We start from the raw sequence: 16,788 nt of genomic DNA on the forward strand, positions 1-16,788 counted from the left end.
AATGGTATGACCTTAGAGTTGATATTTATATTCTATTTGACATTACAGAGGAATAGATTGAAGGATTCCATATCTTACCCAATTGATCCCTGATCATTAAAGACTGATCCTAGTTCTAGTATTGAGAATATTAGCTCCCCCAAATCAGCTGAAAATAGAGCATGACCTGTGGTGAACTGTTTATAAAATCCACATGGCTTAAATGAAAACTCTACATTTAAGCAACTTCTAGTTCACAAAAGACCTATACATTTCCAGAATATCTCCCCCTCAACTTATAGAATCCCCACAACTGAGCAGTTGGCAAAGTTCTGTTTCCTACTACTGGCATGGTTCCCATGAAAACTACCCTCTCAATGGAACCTTGGGTCCCCAGCAAAGCCACTCCAGCAATTTGAAAAAGGTACTTCTTTAGAATTTTAGGTATATGTTTCTATCATCCCAGTTTGAAACTACAAATTTTGTATCATTACACTGAAGGATGTGTGATTTCCTTGGTTCTGGAACAGCCTATATGGAAACTCTTTCTCTACTAAAGCAAATCACAAATGGCCTATAATTTATAGCCTTGTAGAATTTCCTGTAAAGTTAAATGGCTTGTTCATTGTCACACACTCATAAGTTTGAGAGGAAGGATTTGAATTTGGATCTTCCTGACTCTGGATCCAGAGTACTATCCATTACACCACTCCATTGATCAGGTTTCTCTTATTAAGATTACAATTCAGCTGAATTGAGCTTCAATAAGTGTTTGTGTTTTAGCTTGCAAACTGTTTTTTTTTTTTTGGTTGTTTTTTATCATTGTTCAAGTGGAGAAAACTGAGATCCAAAACCCAAGTCATCTACATGTAAGGAGCTTTTTGAACAAAACTTTAATTTCAATACCATAATTCATTTACAGAATGAGATTTACCACCCCCTCACCTAAGTGTAGGTAATCACAGATGAGGAGTACAGTTGTTCCTTACCACACACAGGCTAGGTTATTTTTTTTATAAAAACACAAAAAAAGCTTTTCATAAAAACATCTTCAGGCTGTTTGAAAAAAAAAAAAGCTAACTTCTTTGAAAAGTTATTGCTTTTTTTTTTTTAATCCATTAGGATCTGAGCTCTTGATGAAATGCCGTCAGATAACCCAAAGAAACCCCTAATATCTTTCTGGTGCCTGTGTTCTGGGCAGTTGAGGTTGTTTGTTAAGTAAGAAACTTGTTTAGATATGACCCCAAGTTAAATTCATTAGATATGTAACTCTAGCCAAAATATTTTAAGTCTTTTGAGCTGGTGTGGTAAATCAGAGCCTTTTGAAGTTCAGTTGGCTACTTTGCTAGGTTGACAAGGCAGTGTTAATGGAAGAAAGGAAATAATACTTAAAAATAAGAAAAATGGATGACATTTCAAGTCCATATAACTTTTATTGCCTGCGGAAATGAACTGATTCCAAATTTATGTCAGCCTATACATGATGGTATCATCCACTATCAGAAAAGGGACCTAGAATTTCAAAAAGCTTATCAGTAGATCTTATCCCGTTTTTCATCCCAGTTGCTTTGCTTTGCTCTTATCAAAGTTAGCATGCTTAATTTCATTGTACAAGATGTTTATATAATGATAGATTCCTCACACTAGTGAGAAAGAATTGGATTTTTTAAGCCATCCAACTGAAAAAGTTGAGCTAATAAATGACTTCTTTCTAACTTTATGTTGACATGGTATAATAGTGATATTCCAAAAATCTAATGAATCTCCAATCCAAGTAAGTTACATGGATCATTTACAATGGGATGTCACATGAAACATCTCCCCTTCCACACTATCCCTTGACTGATGATTATAGCCTGCTATATATTAAGAACATTTTTTTTCTTTTTCATTTAAAAAATATTCATGTTTTTTATTGGACTACCTGCCATCTAGAGAAGAGGGTTGGGGGAAGGAAGGGAAAAGTTGGAAAAGAAAGTTTTGCAAGGGTCAGTGTTGAAAAACTACCCATGCATTTGTTTTGTAAATAAAAAGTTATAATAAAATATATATATATATATATATTCATGTTTGTTTCTCACACATTTAGAGAAAACTCCGTTTATTCTTCCTCATTTTCACTTGGAACAATGACACTTCCACAATGATAGAGTAGCTAGAGTGTTGTTCTTGGAACCTGGGTTCCCATGCATTTTTGACATTAGCAGCCATGTCACTTTGAAAAAGTCTCAGTCTCCCTTCTTCTCCCTAATTCTCTCCCTCTCCATTTTCTTCTCCCTCTCTCTCCCTCTCTCCCTTCCCCCCCTTCTGAGACATCATATATAAGGCTAAAAAATCATTTTTTCATCTGTGGGAAATAATAATACTCATTGTACCTACCTATAGACATACAGACCTCACATAGTGATGTGCTGGTAAATGTTTAATAACAAGTTTTCTGGGAGAAAGAGTAGGAATGATATACTTTTAGTTTTTTCCACAGCAGGATTAAATGACTTGTCCAGGATCACATACTTAATAAGCATCTAAAGTTAGAATTTAACCCAGGTCCTCCAGGACTGTTACTCTATCTACTTGGCCATCTAGCTGCTGAAGAATGATATACTTTTAAGTTTATTTTGAATTATTAATATTTTCTCTATCACTTTCTTAAGTCTGTACAATCAACAAAACAATAAATCAAGGCTTAATTTGTAGTGTTTGCCAACTTCGGAGGTGTAAATGCTCATGTTGAAAATTTAACAATTGGCTCTCACTCGCTGGTTTATGCTGGCTCCTGCACACCCCTGAGCTCACATGAGATGAAGCCTGTAATATGCTTTATAGTCATTTGAGTGCTAAGTCAACGTCCAAAAAAAAAGAGCAATGGGGCCTCTTAGAATTTTATGTAATGGTTGAAAATCTACCTCCAAACTTTTATAAAACCACAGTTTGCACACTTTGGAAGAGAAGAGGACAGGATAGGGAAAAGATTTTCTTTTTAGTTTAATTTTAGCTGTTGCATCATGCAGAGGAAAATGTTACTCCTGTAATTATTTTCTTCATTTATCACAAAGCCACCTAATTATTTTTTTAAGCAGCTTTGCATTTTCAACCTTTCTATGGAGTCTGCTGCCTTTCCTTTTAAGTCCTGCTGACTGACATGTGCAAGTCCCCAAAGGTGGAATTTCTGATAGTCTGATAAGTTTGCCTGGTTTTCTTTGAGGAAAAGGTTGAAACAAAGATCTGTAGTGTTCCCCCAACCAGCGGGGGTGGGTTGAGAGAGCTGGAGATTTGGCTGATGTCACTGGGTCCTTAGCAATGAAAACCTCAGAGTAATCCGATATCACTTAAAAGGCTGGTAAAAGGCCCGGCTGAAGGATGCTTGGCAGTGATGTTGCAAAAACAGGAACAAACAGCCAGCTGATTCTTTTGTTTGTTTTCCAAGTGCCTATCAGGCTGATCAGAGACCTCTCTCTGTCCTTGTGGAGCAGCCCCTGTGTGTAACTGTAGAATAAAGCCCTAACTGGCTTTCACTATAAACAAAGACTCAAACAGTCATTTACAAAGGTGATGGATTTCATTAGCGTTTCGGTGTCTTTTGGGGTTTGTGTGCCTTTAATGAGACATAAGGCGGGAGAGGAGAGAGTCAAGGTTTCCCTCGTAAAGGCTGGATGGCTTGCCCCTCCATCCGGCCCAATTGGGCTGCCAAACCCTTGCAGATTGGCACTTCCTTTTATTAGAAGCCCTGGCTGCTTGCTGGGGAGATGGCCTCCCTCATTGAGTTAGGCAAACACAAATACTTGTCATTCCAAAACAGAATGCTGGCCCTGGCAAGGTGAGGGCCCAGAGCCGCCCCAACCATATGGTGAGGTAATACGCTAGGCAATAGCTGGCCAGGAACCCACCAAGCGGGGCTTCCTTAAGGCAGCAGCTCTGTTTCTGGAATTTAACCTTTCAGTGGAAAAGGTTGCCCCCGAACACTCATTTTTTTTTTTTAAAGAGACGGATCAATACAGTAACTTCTAGTTAACTAAATAACAAGGCAAACTCAAAATTGACTGTGGGGGTGATTTTATTAAGGCCTCAATTTTGAAGCCTGACTGGGGGGGCTGGGTGAGTGCTCCCAGCTCCGGTTTATTGGCCCTTTATAAACATCCATGTGGACTCAGCAGAGGGCAACTGGAAAGGGCCCTGTCTGGTACTGGGGAACATTCCTGGCCGCTCTCCTGCTGGGGACCCTGATTAATGACAGCTGCTCGCAGGAGGGACCCAGAGATCCCTGGCTATTTACCTCCATCTGTGGGCAGCATGCACTTTATGGGCATCTGGCTGGAGATAAAACCATTTTCATGATGCAATACTCCGACAGGGAGGCAGCTGGAGAGTTGAGAAGCCCTCGCTGGGGTAAATCCTTCTGGCCTCCTGCCCAAGACAGATTCTGCAGAGCGCCACTGATGCTTTGGGACTTAAGCCACACAGAAGATCGGAAAGGGAGATTATGAGGTTTCTCGAGTTACATAGGATAAAGCTCTTTGTCAGGAAGAAATAATAAAACTGTAGGAATTATGATAGCAATGTCTGAGGCAGTTAAGCAGGCACAGTAATTATTCACTTCGAAACAACCTGAGAGAGATGGTTCATTTTCAGAAGCCAATATTCATCCAGGGGAGATATTTTCAGCTCAGGCTTGGAACAAAAAGATCAGTTTCTCACCTACACAGCAACTTTCGGGAGTGTCCTTATTGGATTTGTCCTTAGGATGGAACCCTAGGGTTTGCATGAAAACAGAAAGATGGTGAAAAAAATTAATTCTAAGCTAATGATGGAGCAAGAGTCTTGCATTGTTTTGCATTATTTTGTAAGGATTTCTAAGAATACTTTCAAAATGACATTTATCCATATTACTTTTCCCCATTTGGGAATTTATTAATTATTTGTCATTAAAAAAAAAACTTTGTTGTTTTATTCACCTGTGTTTGAAGTCTTCCCACCCCCATATCTGATTCAGAGATCTGTTGCCAGAAGTGTTGCAGAGTTCTCTCTAAGGCAAGCATTCCCTCACTTTGGCCTTAGAAACCCCAAGGAAATCATAATAGGGCTTATCTTTCATCTCCTCATACTCAGAAGTAATTTTGCCCAGAGAAATTCACTGACCCTGGATTGCACAAGGCAACTTCATCATGGAGTGGGACAATTAAGTTTCTTACATTCCACACCAGGAGAAAGTGTCATCAGCTAGGTCAGAGATGGAAGGGGCCAAAGTTTCTGCTAAAAACTGCTTTGTGAATGTGTGTCTGTCTGTCTGTCTCTATCTCTCTCCCCCTTACTAATGGATCTTCAGGTATATTGTATCATTGTCATCAGATAAGAGATAAATGTGTGACCAACATGGAGAATCTAGGGCTGATAGAGGCAATGCTCTTTATTTAAGATACAAAGATGAGTGAAAACCATTTGTGTCATTTTCACCAGCATTTTCTCTAATTGCCTCATTTGACATGTCAACCATCATGTACTGAGAAACCCTATTTTTGTCCTAAAGACTGTCACAATGAAATCTGACGATATAATAGAGTATGTGTGGTATTTTGATTTCTGAAAATCTGAAACTTGAATGAGGCATAAAGGATTTGGCAGTTGTTAAATTTTTTGGACCCAGACAGTGTAACACAATAGCCTTGCAGATGTTCGGTTCATATGATGGGACTTGTTCCCAGATCTCACATCTCAGAACTCTAGATGTAGGAAATGCTTCTGCCTGTAACTGTTTGTTTTCACTGGGGCTGCAGCTGAAATCCTGCATATTCACTTACAGCTGGGCCTTGTTCTCCCTGCAGGAGTTACTGAATGGGGAACTGAAAGAGGGACATTTTCGGGAGGACCAATGCCCCCTGGAGGGTAAGTACATAATTTTGCTCCCGCAGCTAGGGAGAAAACTCAAAAGTCCACTTACTTTCCTGTCCAGTAATTTAAAAACATCCACATGTGTATTCAAAAGTCAGAGTCCTTTTGGAAATCTGGATTGAGATTGCAGACCCTCGTCAGCTTTTCAAATAACCAGTATACCTATATTTAAATCTAAGCAGAGTTCAGATTGATGCCTTGGTTAAAAATATAAAATCTAAACAAAGTTCAGAGTGATGCCTTGGTTAAAAATATAGTGTTTGTAATATAAAGATGTTAAACTAGCAAGCATTTAGTGTCAACTTTTTTCTACACACATACTTATTGTTTTCATTTTAAGTAATTCATTCTTCAAAAGCAGCTTACAACATACTTTTAACATTACTACTTCCCTACATCTTATAGGCTTACACCCCAAAACTCAAATTTTTAGAGATTGAAAATTTTGCCTGAATTGTATAAGAATCATTTTCTTGATTTTTACAAATTTGGATGATGTATGATAACAATAGGAGCAGTATACATTTATATATTAATTGATGGTTACAAGGCACTTTTACATTGATTTTTTTTAATTTGACTCTCATATCAATCTTGTGAAACAGATTGTGCAAGAAGCAACACTTTTCTCCTTTCAGTGCAAAGGTAGGGACTACAGATGTATATAAGGGGATCTACACCATCAAATGTGTTTAATATGTTGGCCATGCTTAAATGATGAGTGGGGATTTTTGTTTGTTAAGATATTTTCAGGATGGGAAAGGTGAAAAATAAAAAAATAAAAGGCAAAAATAAAACTTAAAAAAAAAAACGAATTGTTACAGAACAGGAAACTAAAGCTCTCAGAAGTAAAATTACAGGCCTGACTACACAACTGATAAGCTATAGAGACAAAATTTGAATCCTAGCCTTATTACTTTACATCCTAGAGTAATCATTCTCAAAGTGGGGTTTAGAAAATCTTGAGAGTCTCTGAAACCCTTTCAGAGGATCTAAAATTCAAAATTAATTTTTATTTGTAATATGGTAAATATCTATAAATATAACCCAAATAAAAACTTTTTGGACAAAGCCTCAATAATTTTTAATAGTATAAAGATCCTGAAAACAAAAGTGTTAGAACCACTATTCTAAAGTATTCCTTATATTCTACTATAGAACAAAGCTTCTTAAACTGTGAGTCACAATCCTCTATGGGGTTATGTAACTGAATGTGGAGATCTTAAAATTATGCTTTAGTATAAGCAAATATGTAATTTACATACCTATTTTATATACCAAATACTTGGGGTAGTGTAAAAATTTCTCAGGTGAAAAGAGGTTGGGAGTGGAAAAAGTTTAAAAAGCTCTGCTCTGGAGTTCTCCAGTATAAAACCCTAAATTGAAAGGGAAAAGAAACTAATTCCTAAATAGGAGTGAAGAATGGGGGGAAAATATACTGTTACAAAAGCTTTGTGATAATTCATCAGGTATTTGTAAGTTGATAATACTGTCTTGCCCATATACCATTTTGTTTCCCTTTTCTACTCTCTATTTCCCTAACTCCATCCTGGAGGAGGAACCTTGAGAAACAAAATCATATCCTTAGGTGCTGATAAAAATGGTTCTACTGATGAGTTAGGACATTCTTTCTTTATGCTATCCACATAGCAGTGAACCATTTATTTTCCCCAACAAGATCTTTATTAACTTGTTAAAAGAGCCAGTGGATGCTATTTGGTAGAGGAGGCTGAAGTTTCCTTTTTTTAAGATAGTATTTTATTTTTTCAAATATGTGTAAAAATGGTTTTCAACATTCATTTTTGTAAGACTGTGTTCTAACATTTATTTTCTCCTTCCTGTATCTGCCCCCTCTGCCCAAGACAGCAAGCAATCTAATATAGGTTAAATATGTGCAATCCTTTTAAATTATTTCCATTATTTGTCATGTTGTGCAAGAAAAATCAGAACAAAAAGGGGGAAAAAACCAAATAATTCAATCTCCATAGTTCTTTCTCTGGACATGATTGGCATTTTCCATCCCAGATCTATTGGAATTGCCTTTATTCACAACATTGTTGAGAAAAACCAAGTCTGTCCCAAATGATTATCACATAAACTTGTTGTTACTGTGTAATACTGTTCTCCTGTTAATGCTCACTTCATTCAGCATCAATTCATGTAGGGTTTTTTCAGGCTTTTCTAAAATCAGCCTGCTCATCATTTCTTATGGAGCAATAATATTCCATTACCTTCATATACTATAATTTATTCAATCATTCCCCAACTTATGGACATGCACTCAATTTCCTGTTCCTTGCTACTACAAAAAGAGCTGCTACAAACATTTTTGCACATATGTGTTCTTTTCCTTTTTTAATATCTCTTTGGGTAGTAGTGAGTAGTGAGACTAGTAGTGAGACTGCTGGATCACAGGGAATATACAATTTCATAACCCTTTAGGCATAGTAAGGAAAACATTTCTTCTCCTTGCTGTTCCTTAGCCTAGACTCTGGCTTTGAAGGACTAGGGTGAGAGAGATGAGGAAGGTAAGAACACAGATTTCTGACTCCTGATTTTAAATATGCTGGTCCAGCCAGTAGTTACACCCTGGAAGAATAGTCCCCATGTCATTTATGAATTCTCAATGTAGTTGAATTAATACTTAAACTGAAGAAATTCCATACTTTTCTTACCAGTTTTTCTTTTGGCTTCACAGTTGCCCTTCCTCCTGAGAAAATAGAAGGATGTGAAGGTTACATACAGCCTTTTAATCTAGAAGATGGAGAAAAAGTTGCGAATAAAGACATAAACCGAGGAATGGGAAAGAAGCGGTTAAATATTGATGTATGTTGTGTCTTTATTTTACTTGTAATATGTCTCTTTTTTTCTGTACATCAGTTCATTAGGTCCTAAGTGTATTTAAGATACATATTGGTCCTCAAATTTGGGTTCCAATTTGACTTTTCAGGAAGGAAATTCTCTTTTATATTCTACCAAATTATAGTGTGTTAAAATATGTGGTGGAATTTACTTTAAATTTGGCAGGTTTGTAGGGGGTAAAGGATCCTGCCATGGAATTTTGCTAATAAGGCTAAAATTGTTTTGCATTACATTAAAATCTTCTTTTAAAAATTCATTATTTTGCTTGGCTTTGCACATTTTGCACTACAGAAGTGATATAAAGTAAACTTTAGCAAACAATTTAGAATTCTTTGGCATGTGCACAAGGTGCCCATTGTAAAATATTTGGTATTATTGGAGTAAAAAGTTATTATTTTGCAAGGTAAGTTATAGTTGGGGATAGAAGGGAATGAAAGAATGTTGCTTTTCCTTCTTCCACTTCTATTTGTAAACTTTAAAAAAAATGACATTCAGTGATTAACTTTATAGTATGTGATAGATAACCATTTTCTAGGTATTATTAGCAGTGGACACAGTGGAGAACATTATGTGTGGCATCATGAGACAGGAATTATAAGCCATAATTCCCTTTCCCCCATTCTTCTACTCACTATGACTTAGTTGTTTAACCCTCTTGAGGCCTCAGTTTTCCATCTGCAAATTGGGAACAAAGATCTCAGTGATAACATTGGGACATATGAATCTACATAGCCAAGGTAGAAACTTCTAGAGTAGGTCAGAAAGGAGGTTTTTCTGCATTCCACCCTAATAAGTTAAAATATTAGCTCCTACCCATAGTGAGAAGGGAGAAGAATTTAGCCCACTGTTTTACTGTGCTTCTAAGGTCTTTCAAACAGCTTTGGCAAAAAAGGAAGGTTTTTCGAAAGGAGTATTTAAAATTCTTACTTAAAGTAATGTAAAGCTTAAATTGTAAGCACTAGAAACCTTCCTTCAGACTTTGAAGCTTATTTCCTACAAATGATTAACGGCCTTGCCTTAACATAAAAGCATACAAGTATGCTTCACTACATACAATAGACATTTTTTGAAAGTTCTGAAAAAACAAGGCTCAGAAGATATCTTAGTGATCATCCAATCTAACACCCTCATCTTTAACAGATGAAAAAACTCAGGTTACTCAGCAAGTAAGTCAAAGGACATGACCCAAATTCTCTTAACCCACTCCAGTGTTTTTGTTGTTGTTGTTAAGTCATTTCAGTCATGTCTTATTCTTTTTGATCCCGTTGGGGTTTTCTTTGAGTACTTTGCCATTTCCTTCTCTAGCTCATTTTACAGATGAGGAAACTTTGCCCAGGCTAATAAATATTTGAGACCAGATTTGAACTCATGAAGATGAATATAGCCTACCAGGTCTAGAATCACTAAGACTTATACCAAATGAATTTTCATAAATGGAGTAATTTTATTAAAATTCTCTAAGGGAAGCAAATAATCTTTTAATCTGTTTTGTAAATTTTTATTTTTTATTTGGATTTTTATATATCATTTCTGTTTAAAGTTAAGTATTTGTTTATAATTAAACAAAATCAGAAAGATATACCAATAAAAAGCACATAAACATACGTATATCATAAAATAAAAAAGAAAAATTATTAAGATTCCTTCTTCCTCTATCCCATTATGTTCTATAAAACTGGAACAGAAACATGCTCCCATTTTTTGCTACATATGGCAAAGATGTCACATAATCTATTGAGGATTTTTCGTTTTGGATAAAAAGAAATCCTTGTTTTCAGGAACTTCAGTGTGATGTTTCAGTGGAAGATGACAATCGTCAAGAATGGACATTTACCCTATATGATTTTGACAACAGTGGAAAAGTAACCAAAGAGGTAATATTTATTTTTACCTAGAAAACAGACTGACCACTTAAAAGGATAGACTATAACCTTATATGCAGGGATTGGTCAGAATCAACCAAGATTTGGATATGTAGCAACAACAATAATAACAACAATTAATATTTAATGTAGTGCTTACTATGTGCCAGGTACTGCTAAGTGATTAAAATTACTATTTCATTTGATTCTCACAATAATTCTGAGGCACATGCTATTGTTATCATCCCTATTTTTACAGAAAAGGAAATTGAGGCAAACGGAGGTTAAGTGAGGTACCCACAGTCACATATCTTCTAAGTTTCTGAGGCCAGTTTTAAATTCAGTTCTCCTTGATTCTGGGCTCATCACTTTATCCACCAAGTTACCTACCTGCCCTTAATATAGTCAAAAGACATCCCAAACATGTTCTAACATAAACACTAACTTAGTAAATTTTCTTTTCTTTCTCTTCTGTACATACCATGGCCCTCCTCTACTGATATGTTGCTCTACTTCTCCTTAGAAAATAACAATTCCATTAGCAGAGCCTTGCAAATGCTCGCAGTCATTTCAGTGGCAAATGTTGAAGGTCCTTTGATTCTTTTTTTTCCAGTTTCAGATGGCTAAAATGCTTTTAAGGGAGCACCCCTGCATTCTAAATGAACCTGGCGCCTAGAACATGGGTTTGGCCTAGGAATAAGTTAAAAACAAACCTGTGTTGAGACCAAATCTGTTTGAAATTTTAGACACTTAGAGATATGTCATTCCAAAAACAATAGGAATACTTCCCTTTTTTCTCTCAGATTGTTGCAACTAAATTCAGAGATGAAATTCTATCCCTGACTACTAGAGAGATGATGCTGTCAGAGCTGTTTAAATGAACTGAAAATGAAAAATAAAGTGGAAAGGGTGGACATGAATTTATTGCTTGATTAGCATTAAGTTTTTGGTAGTATTTGTTGTTGACTCATTCATTCAAGTTCCATTTGGAATTTTCTTAGCAAAGATATGGAGTAGTTTGCCATTTCCTTCTCCAACTCATTTTACAGATGAGGAAACTGAGGCAAACAGATTTGATTTGAATTCACAGAGATTAATCTGATTATAAACTCACTACTCTATCCACTTAAAAATAAATGCTGTTTATTTTTAGAGATAAGATGTTCATTAATTCTGGATACTAATATTTTCTTACTTTGATCCTTACACAAGGACATGTCCAGCTTGATGCACACCATTTATGAAGTTGTGGATGCTTCAGTTAACCATTCCTCCACCAATAGCAAGACACTTCGGGTCAAACTCACTGTGAGCCCCGAACCTTCCAGCAAGAGGAAGGAGGGCCATCCAGGTAAATGTGCCTAATTAATGATTGTACTGGTGAACTACCAAATGTAACTTTTCATTATAAAGCAGTTCTCATTGTATGTCATTTAGATAGAGAAGCTGTTCGATGTAAGACCGAAGGAGAGCACTTGGAAGAAATGAGGATGGCAGACAAGAGACTATCTGCTCATGTGAGGTAAAACCTAAAAAGTTTGCAGTCTTTTAACCAGAAGTTGCCTTGGTCTCATCTCATATGAGGAAAAGTGATAGAAATAGTAGTGAACAGGCTTTCATTTTTGGTCAAGTCACACCTTACAAAAGACTAAAAAGCTCCAACAGTGGAAAGATGATGTCCACTAGAAATGGCTAGCAGGAGGTTAGGACATACCTGTTTGTTCATTATGCTTCATATGCAGGAACCAAGGGCTCCATTATTCTTATGAACATGTGGTACCTGACTTAAGCTCAGTCAAATAAACAAATTCCTGCCCTACTGGTTTTTCTCTACCTTTCAAAAAAATATCAAAACAAGCTTTTTAGTTGGTTCATTGTTGTGTTCAAGGGGTAATGGCATATGTATTACTATCGGTCTTTTTCAAAGAGTTAATAGTCTTCCATTTTGGAGTTACCTTACATGAGCAAGTATATATACTCATTGAGCAAAATATATTTAGAAATACAAAACACTTCTCTTAAATTATTCACTTCCTCCTTGCTTTTCCTTTTATAAGAGTTATTCATTTAAAGTATCTAAAGATAATATAGTATTCAACTATGATATCCCCAAAAGTGTTTACAATTTTATCATGTGATTTATTTCCTATAAATTATTGATTCCCATTTTAGGCAGTATTTCATGTCTTCTTTATCAGATTGACCCCACTATTCTACCTTCTTTCTTTAATCTTCATTTTCTCGCTGATGATTGGTTTTTTTTCTCTACTACTTTCAAGCACACATTTAAGTCTCCCCCATCTTGTGTCTCTAAGTTTCCTTTTTGAAAGAGTTGACTTGAGACTTGAGAAAGCTGCCTGAGTTTGGCAACTTCTAATAACCTCATCATCCAACTGCAACTACTCTCTCCAAAGTTACCAGGATCTTAATTTAATCTTTTTCTTCATCCTTCTTGACCTCTCTGCAGAATTTGACATTATTGATTTCCTTCATTGAGTATTCTCTTCTGCTTGAGTTTTCATGATCCTATTTATTCTCTCTTGGCTCTTCTCCTATCTCTGATTATACCTTCGAAGTCACTTTTGCTGGATTTGCACCGTATCATACTGATTACTGTGAGTGGATCCTCCAATGACCCTCTTCTTATTTTTCTCTATATTCTTTCAGCTCATGATTTCATCAATCCCATGAAATTCACTTATCAACTTGAATAAGTTGAGCCTATATTTATCCAGCTACTTATTTATTTATCCTAAGACTATTTTATCTTTCAGGTCTCATTTCTCTCTTGAGTTTCAATCTCACCTTAGGCCATATCCAAAATAAAGCATATTATCTTTGCCATCCCCCACCCCAAGCTATGTCTCTTCCATACTTCTCTATTACTATTGAGAATGCTACTGTTCTTCCAATCACCCAAGATCACAATTTCAGTATTATCCTTGATTCTTTGTACTACTCATCCACACAACATATCCAATTGCTTGTGAAATCCTTTCATTTCTAGCTCTATTAACATCTCTTGTATGACCAGTCTAGTTTAAACCCTCATCACCTCTTGCCTGGACTATTACAGTAATTTCCTAATTGTTCTACCTACCTCAAGTCCTCTCCTATCCCATTCCATGCCCTTCTTAGTTGTCAAAGTTCTTTTCCTAAAGAGAATGTCTAACAGTGTCACCTCCCTTCTCAATAAATTCATGAGGCTCCTTATTTCTCTGGGATCAAATATGAATTGCTCTTTTTGTCATTTAAAGATTTTTACAATATCACCCTATTCATGTCATTCCAATTCTCTGACACATTACCCCCTTACTCTATGATCTAATCGTACTGGCCTATTTGTTGTCCATCAGGTCTAACATTCCATCTGCTTTTGCCCTGGAAATCTCCCATGTCTGGAATGCCCTTCTTCTTCATTTCTACCTCCTGGCTTTCCCAACTTCTGCCAAAATTCAACTTATATTCTTTTCTACAGAAGATCTTCCTCATTCTCCCAAATGCTAGTCTTTTCCCCTGTAAAGTTTTCTTATATTTACTTTGTATGTACCTTGGATATTCTTCTATACATATATCGTTTTCCCCATTCAAATATAAGCTTAAGAACAGGGTCCATTTCACTTATTTTGTATATGTATCCACATCAATGTATATAGTAGCGTTTAATGAATGCTTGTGCACTGCCTATAGAGCACTGAACTTGGCTGCAGTTCTTTTTTTCCAGTTCTACTCTTATTAAGTGATCTTCAGTCAATTGGTTTACCTCTCAAAATAAACCCAACTAAATGAAAGCTATTATTACTGTAATGCCTTAATACCTCAGTCAGCCCTCTGCTATCCTTAAAGTATAAAGGAAATAATCATTATAGTAAATCACATTTATACAACAATTTAAGTTTTTGAAAATCCTTTTCTACTCCTCACCAGTAGTGGTATGGTTGGTAATAGAAATATTATTGTCCTTGTCTGACAGATAAAACTCAAAAAAAGGTTAAGTGAATTGAAAATTGTCACACAGATAATAAATATTGGAACTGGGATTCTGAAGTTTGCCTCTTGAGTTCAAGAATGACATCCCTTCCACTTTATCATACAGCCTTTTAAAGACACTTAAGTAGGGATTATGGATGCATGTATATTTTTGGAGTGTTTTTACCTCAATATGGTTTTTGTCTTGGAACTAAAATATTCATATCCTATTCATTTTTTAACCCCACAGGAGGCCAAACAATGACCACCACCATTACACCGTGCGTGAGCAGTACTGTGTTGATGAAAATACTGAAAGAAGGAACCATTACCTTGATCTTGCTGGAATTGAAAACTATACTTCAAAGTTTGGGCCAGGTAGATATTCCAGATCAGACACAAGGAACCTTCAAATATAGATTAATCTTCTTTTTAGGGATCCAGAAGCTAAAGAGTAGAAGGATTTCTAGAGCTTCTATAAAACAAAAATCTAACTTTATCATAACTCTTCCAATTTTTCAGGGAAACTCATGCCCTATTTACTTATTGAATGTGTGGTTTATAAACTTTTCATGCAAGGTAATTTGAAGAGCTGTGTCTTTCCAGCTTCTCTTCCCTATGATTTTGCTATTGTTTTGGTTCAGTCATTAATTCTTTGTGACACTGGAGTAGCTTGCTATTTCCTTTTCCATTGGATTAAGACAAAGGTGACTAACTCCCATAGCCAGTGAGTGTCTGAGGTCAGATTTGACCTCAGCACTATCCATTCAACCTAGTTACATCCTATTCAAACAGAGGTAAAGTGAATGACCTAAGCTCACAGAGATAGTAAATATCTGAGACTGGGTTTTGACCTGAAATCAGACCTAGCATTAAATCCACTGAGCCATCTAGCTGGCTCCATATAAGTAACATAAAATTATCTATCTATGATAAAGCATGAATTCATATGCCAACAATTCTCAGTAGAGCAGGATACTTCTCCATGGGCTACCCTGTAGGAAATGGTCAATAGCATCCTTCCATCTCAGTTTACAAGGTAACTTGTTGTTCTCTGTTTAAAATAATAATTTTACCAAATAGATAGAAGAAAAATCCCATAGATTTTCTGAATTATCCTAAATTTTTCTTATCAACAAATTATCACAGAAACCCAAAATCTAAAAGGGATCTCTAATGTATCTGGTATCTTGTACTAGCAGATCTAAAAAATTGAAATTTAGCCATTATAAACATCATCTACAGCGATGGGTCACTAAGCACCAGCCAAGATACAACTGATGCAGAGATTATACTGCTTAGTCATTCTTTTAAGGAGAAGTAAAGGATTCTGTTATTTATTTGGGTTCTATGCACATAGAATTCATGCAGCTAGTTGCAGTATGGGCCACTATGGTTGCAGCAGATAGTATGTTATATTTGGCTTTAGGAAGATCTATGTTTACATTCTGTTCAGTTCAATTTCTTTCTTAGACATTAACTGTGTGTCCCCACTTACTCTCCCTCAGCCTCAGTTCCCTCATCTGTAAAGTAAGGATAATAGTTAATGCTCTATAAATTGCTAGGTATCATTATTATTATCATCATATAATTCAAGTGAACATTTAGGGTAGAAAATAACTAAAATAAACATGTGGATGATCATTTGTTAATATGCAACCTGACCTTGAGATCCAAAATATTTTCATCATGACCTGTTTCTTGAACCAATAAATTCTATTCTGACATGTTGAAAGGGAACTTGTAGCAAAAGACTTCCTGCTATGTTCTTACTGGCCTCTTTTCACTCTTTTCTGCTATATTTTGTTAGTCTCTAAAGATCTAAGAAAAGCAAAAGGGAAAAAGCAAAGGGAAATTGTTTTACTCTAAATAGCATGGAGTGGAAACACTATTGTAGAAATGTTCTTGAAATATCCTGACCCATGGGATTAGCAAAACAGTGAGACATAGCATCCAAAAAGATACTTAATGGCTTCTAAATCCAAACTAAACTTGGAAGTGGGTTTTTTCACCTTCTAGAAGTACCAACAGTTTAACTGATTTATCCTGTTTTTCTAACAATGAGTCAGATGAGTGCATTACTTTAGGAGTATTTTCTATTAAATATCTCTTTCATTAACAGTGGGGTCTGTGCATGGATTGTGGGGAGGACCAAATGAACACTTTAAAAAGAAATGATACCAAACATTTTAAAATTCATTAATTTAAAATGTTGGAAGGATATTCAAGA

The 16,788-nt window shown here is 35.9% G+C and overlaps 1 protein-coding gene across 2 annotated transcripts in view; it reads left to right on the forward strand.

The window, feature by feature from the left end:
- The window catches only part of NKD2 (NKD inhibitor of WNT signaling pathway 2), a 95,790-nt gene that overhangs the window by 74,982 nt on the left and 4,020 nt on the right, over positions 1-16,788 (forward strand). For both annotated transcript variants that reach the window (XM_051969800.1, XM_051969801.1), the window contains exons 4-9: positions 5,799-5,859; positions 8,564-8,691; positions 10,506-10,601; positions 11,802-11,940; positions 12,027-12,111; positions 14,809-14,936. In XM_051969800.1, the coding sequence (XP_051825760.1) occupies positions 5,799-5,859; positions 8,564-8,691; positions 10,506-10,601; positions 11,802-11,940; positions 12,027-12,111; positions 14,809-14,936 (637 nt within the window). The remainder of the gene's footprint in view (positions 1-5,798; positions 5,860-8,563; positions 8,692-10,505; positions 10,602-11,801; positions 11,941-12,026; positions 12,112-14,808; positions 14,937-16,788) is intronic.

Source organism: Antechinus flavipes, chromosome 1 (assembly GCF_016432865.1).
Source record: "Antechinus flavipes isolate AdamAnt ecotype Samford, QLD, Australia chromosome 1, AdamAnt_v2, whole genome shotgun sequence".
In the NCBI taxonomy this organism is placed as follows: Eukaryota; Metazoa; Chordata; class Mammalia; order Dasyuromorphia; family Dasyuridae; genus Antechinus; species Antechinus flavipes.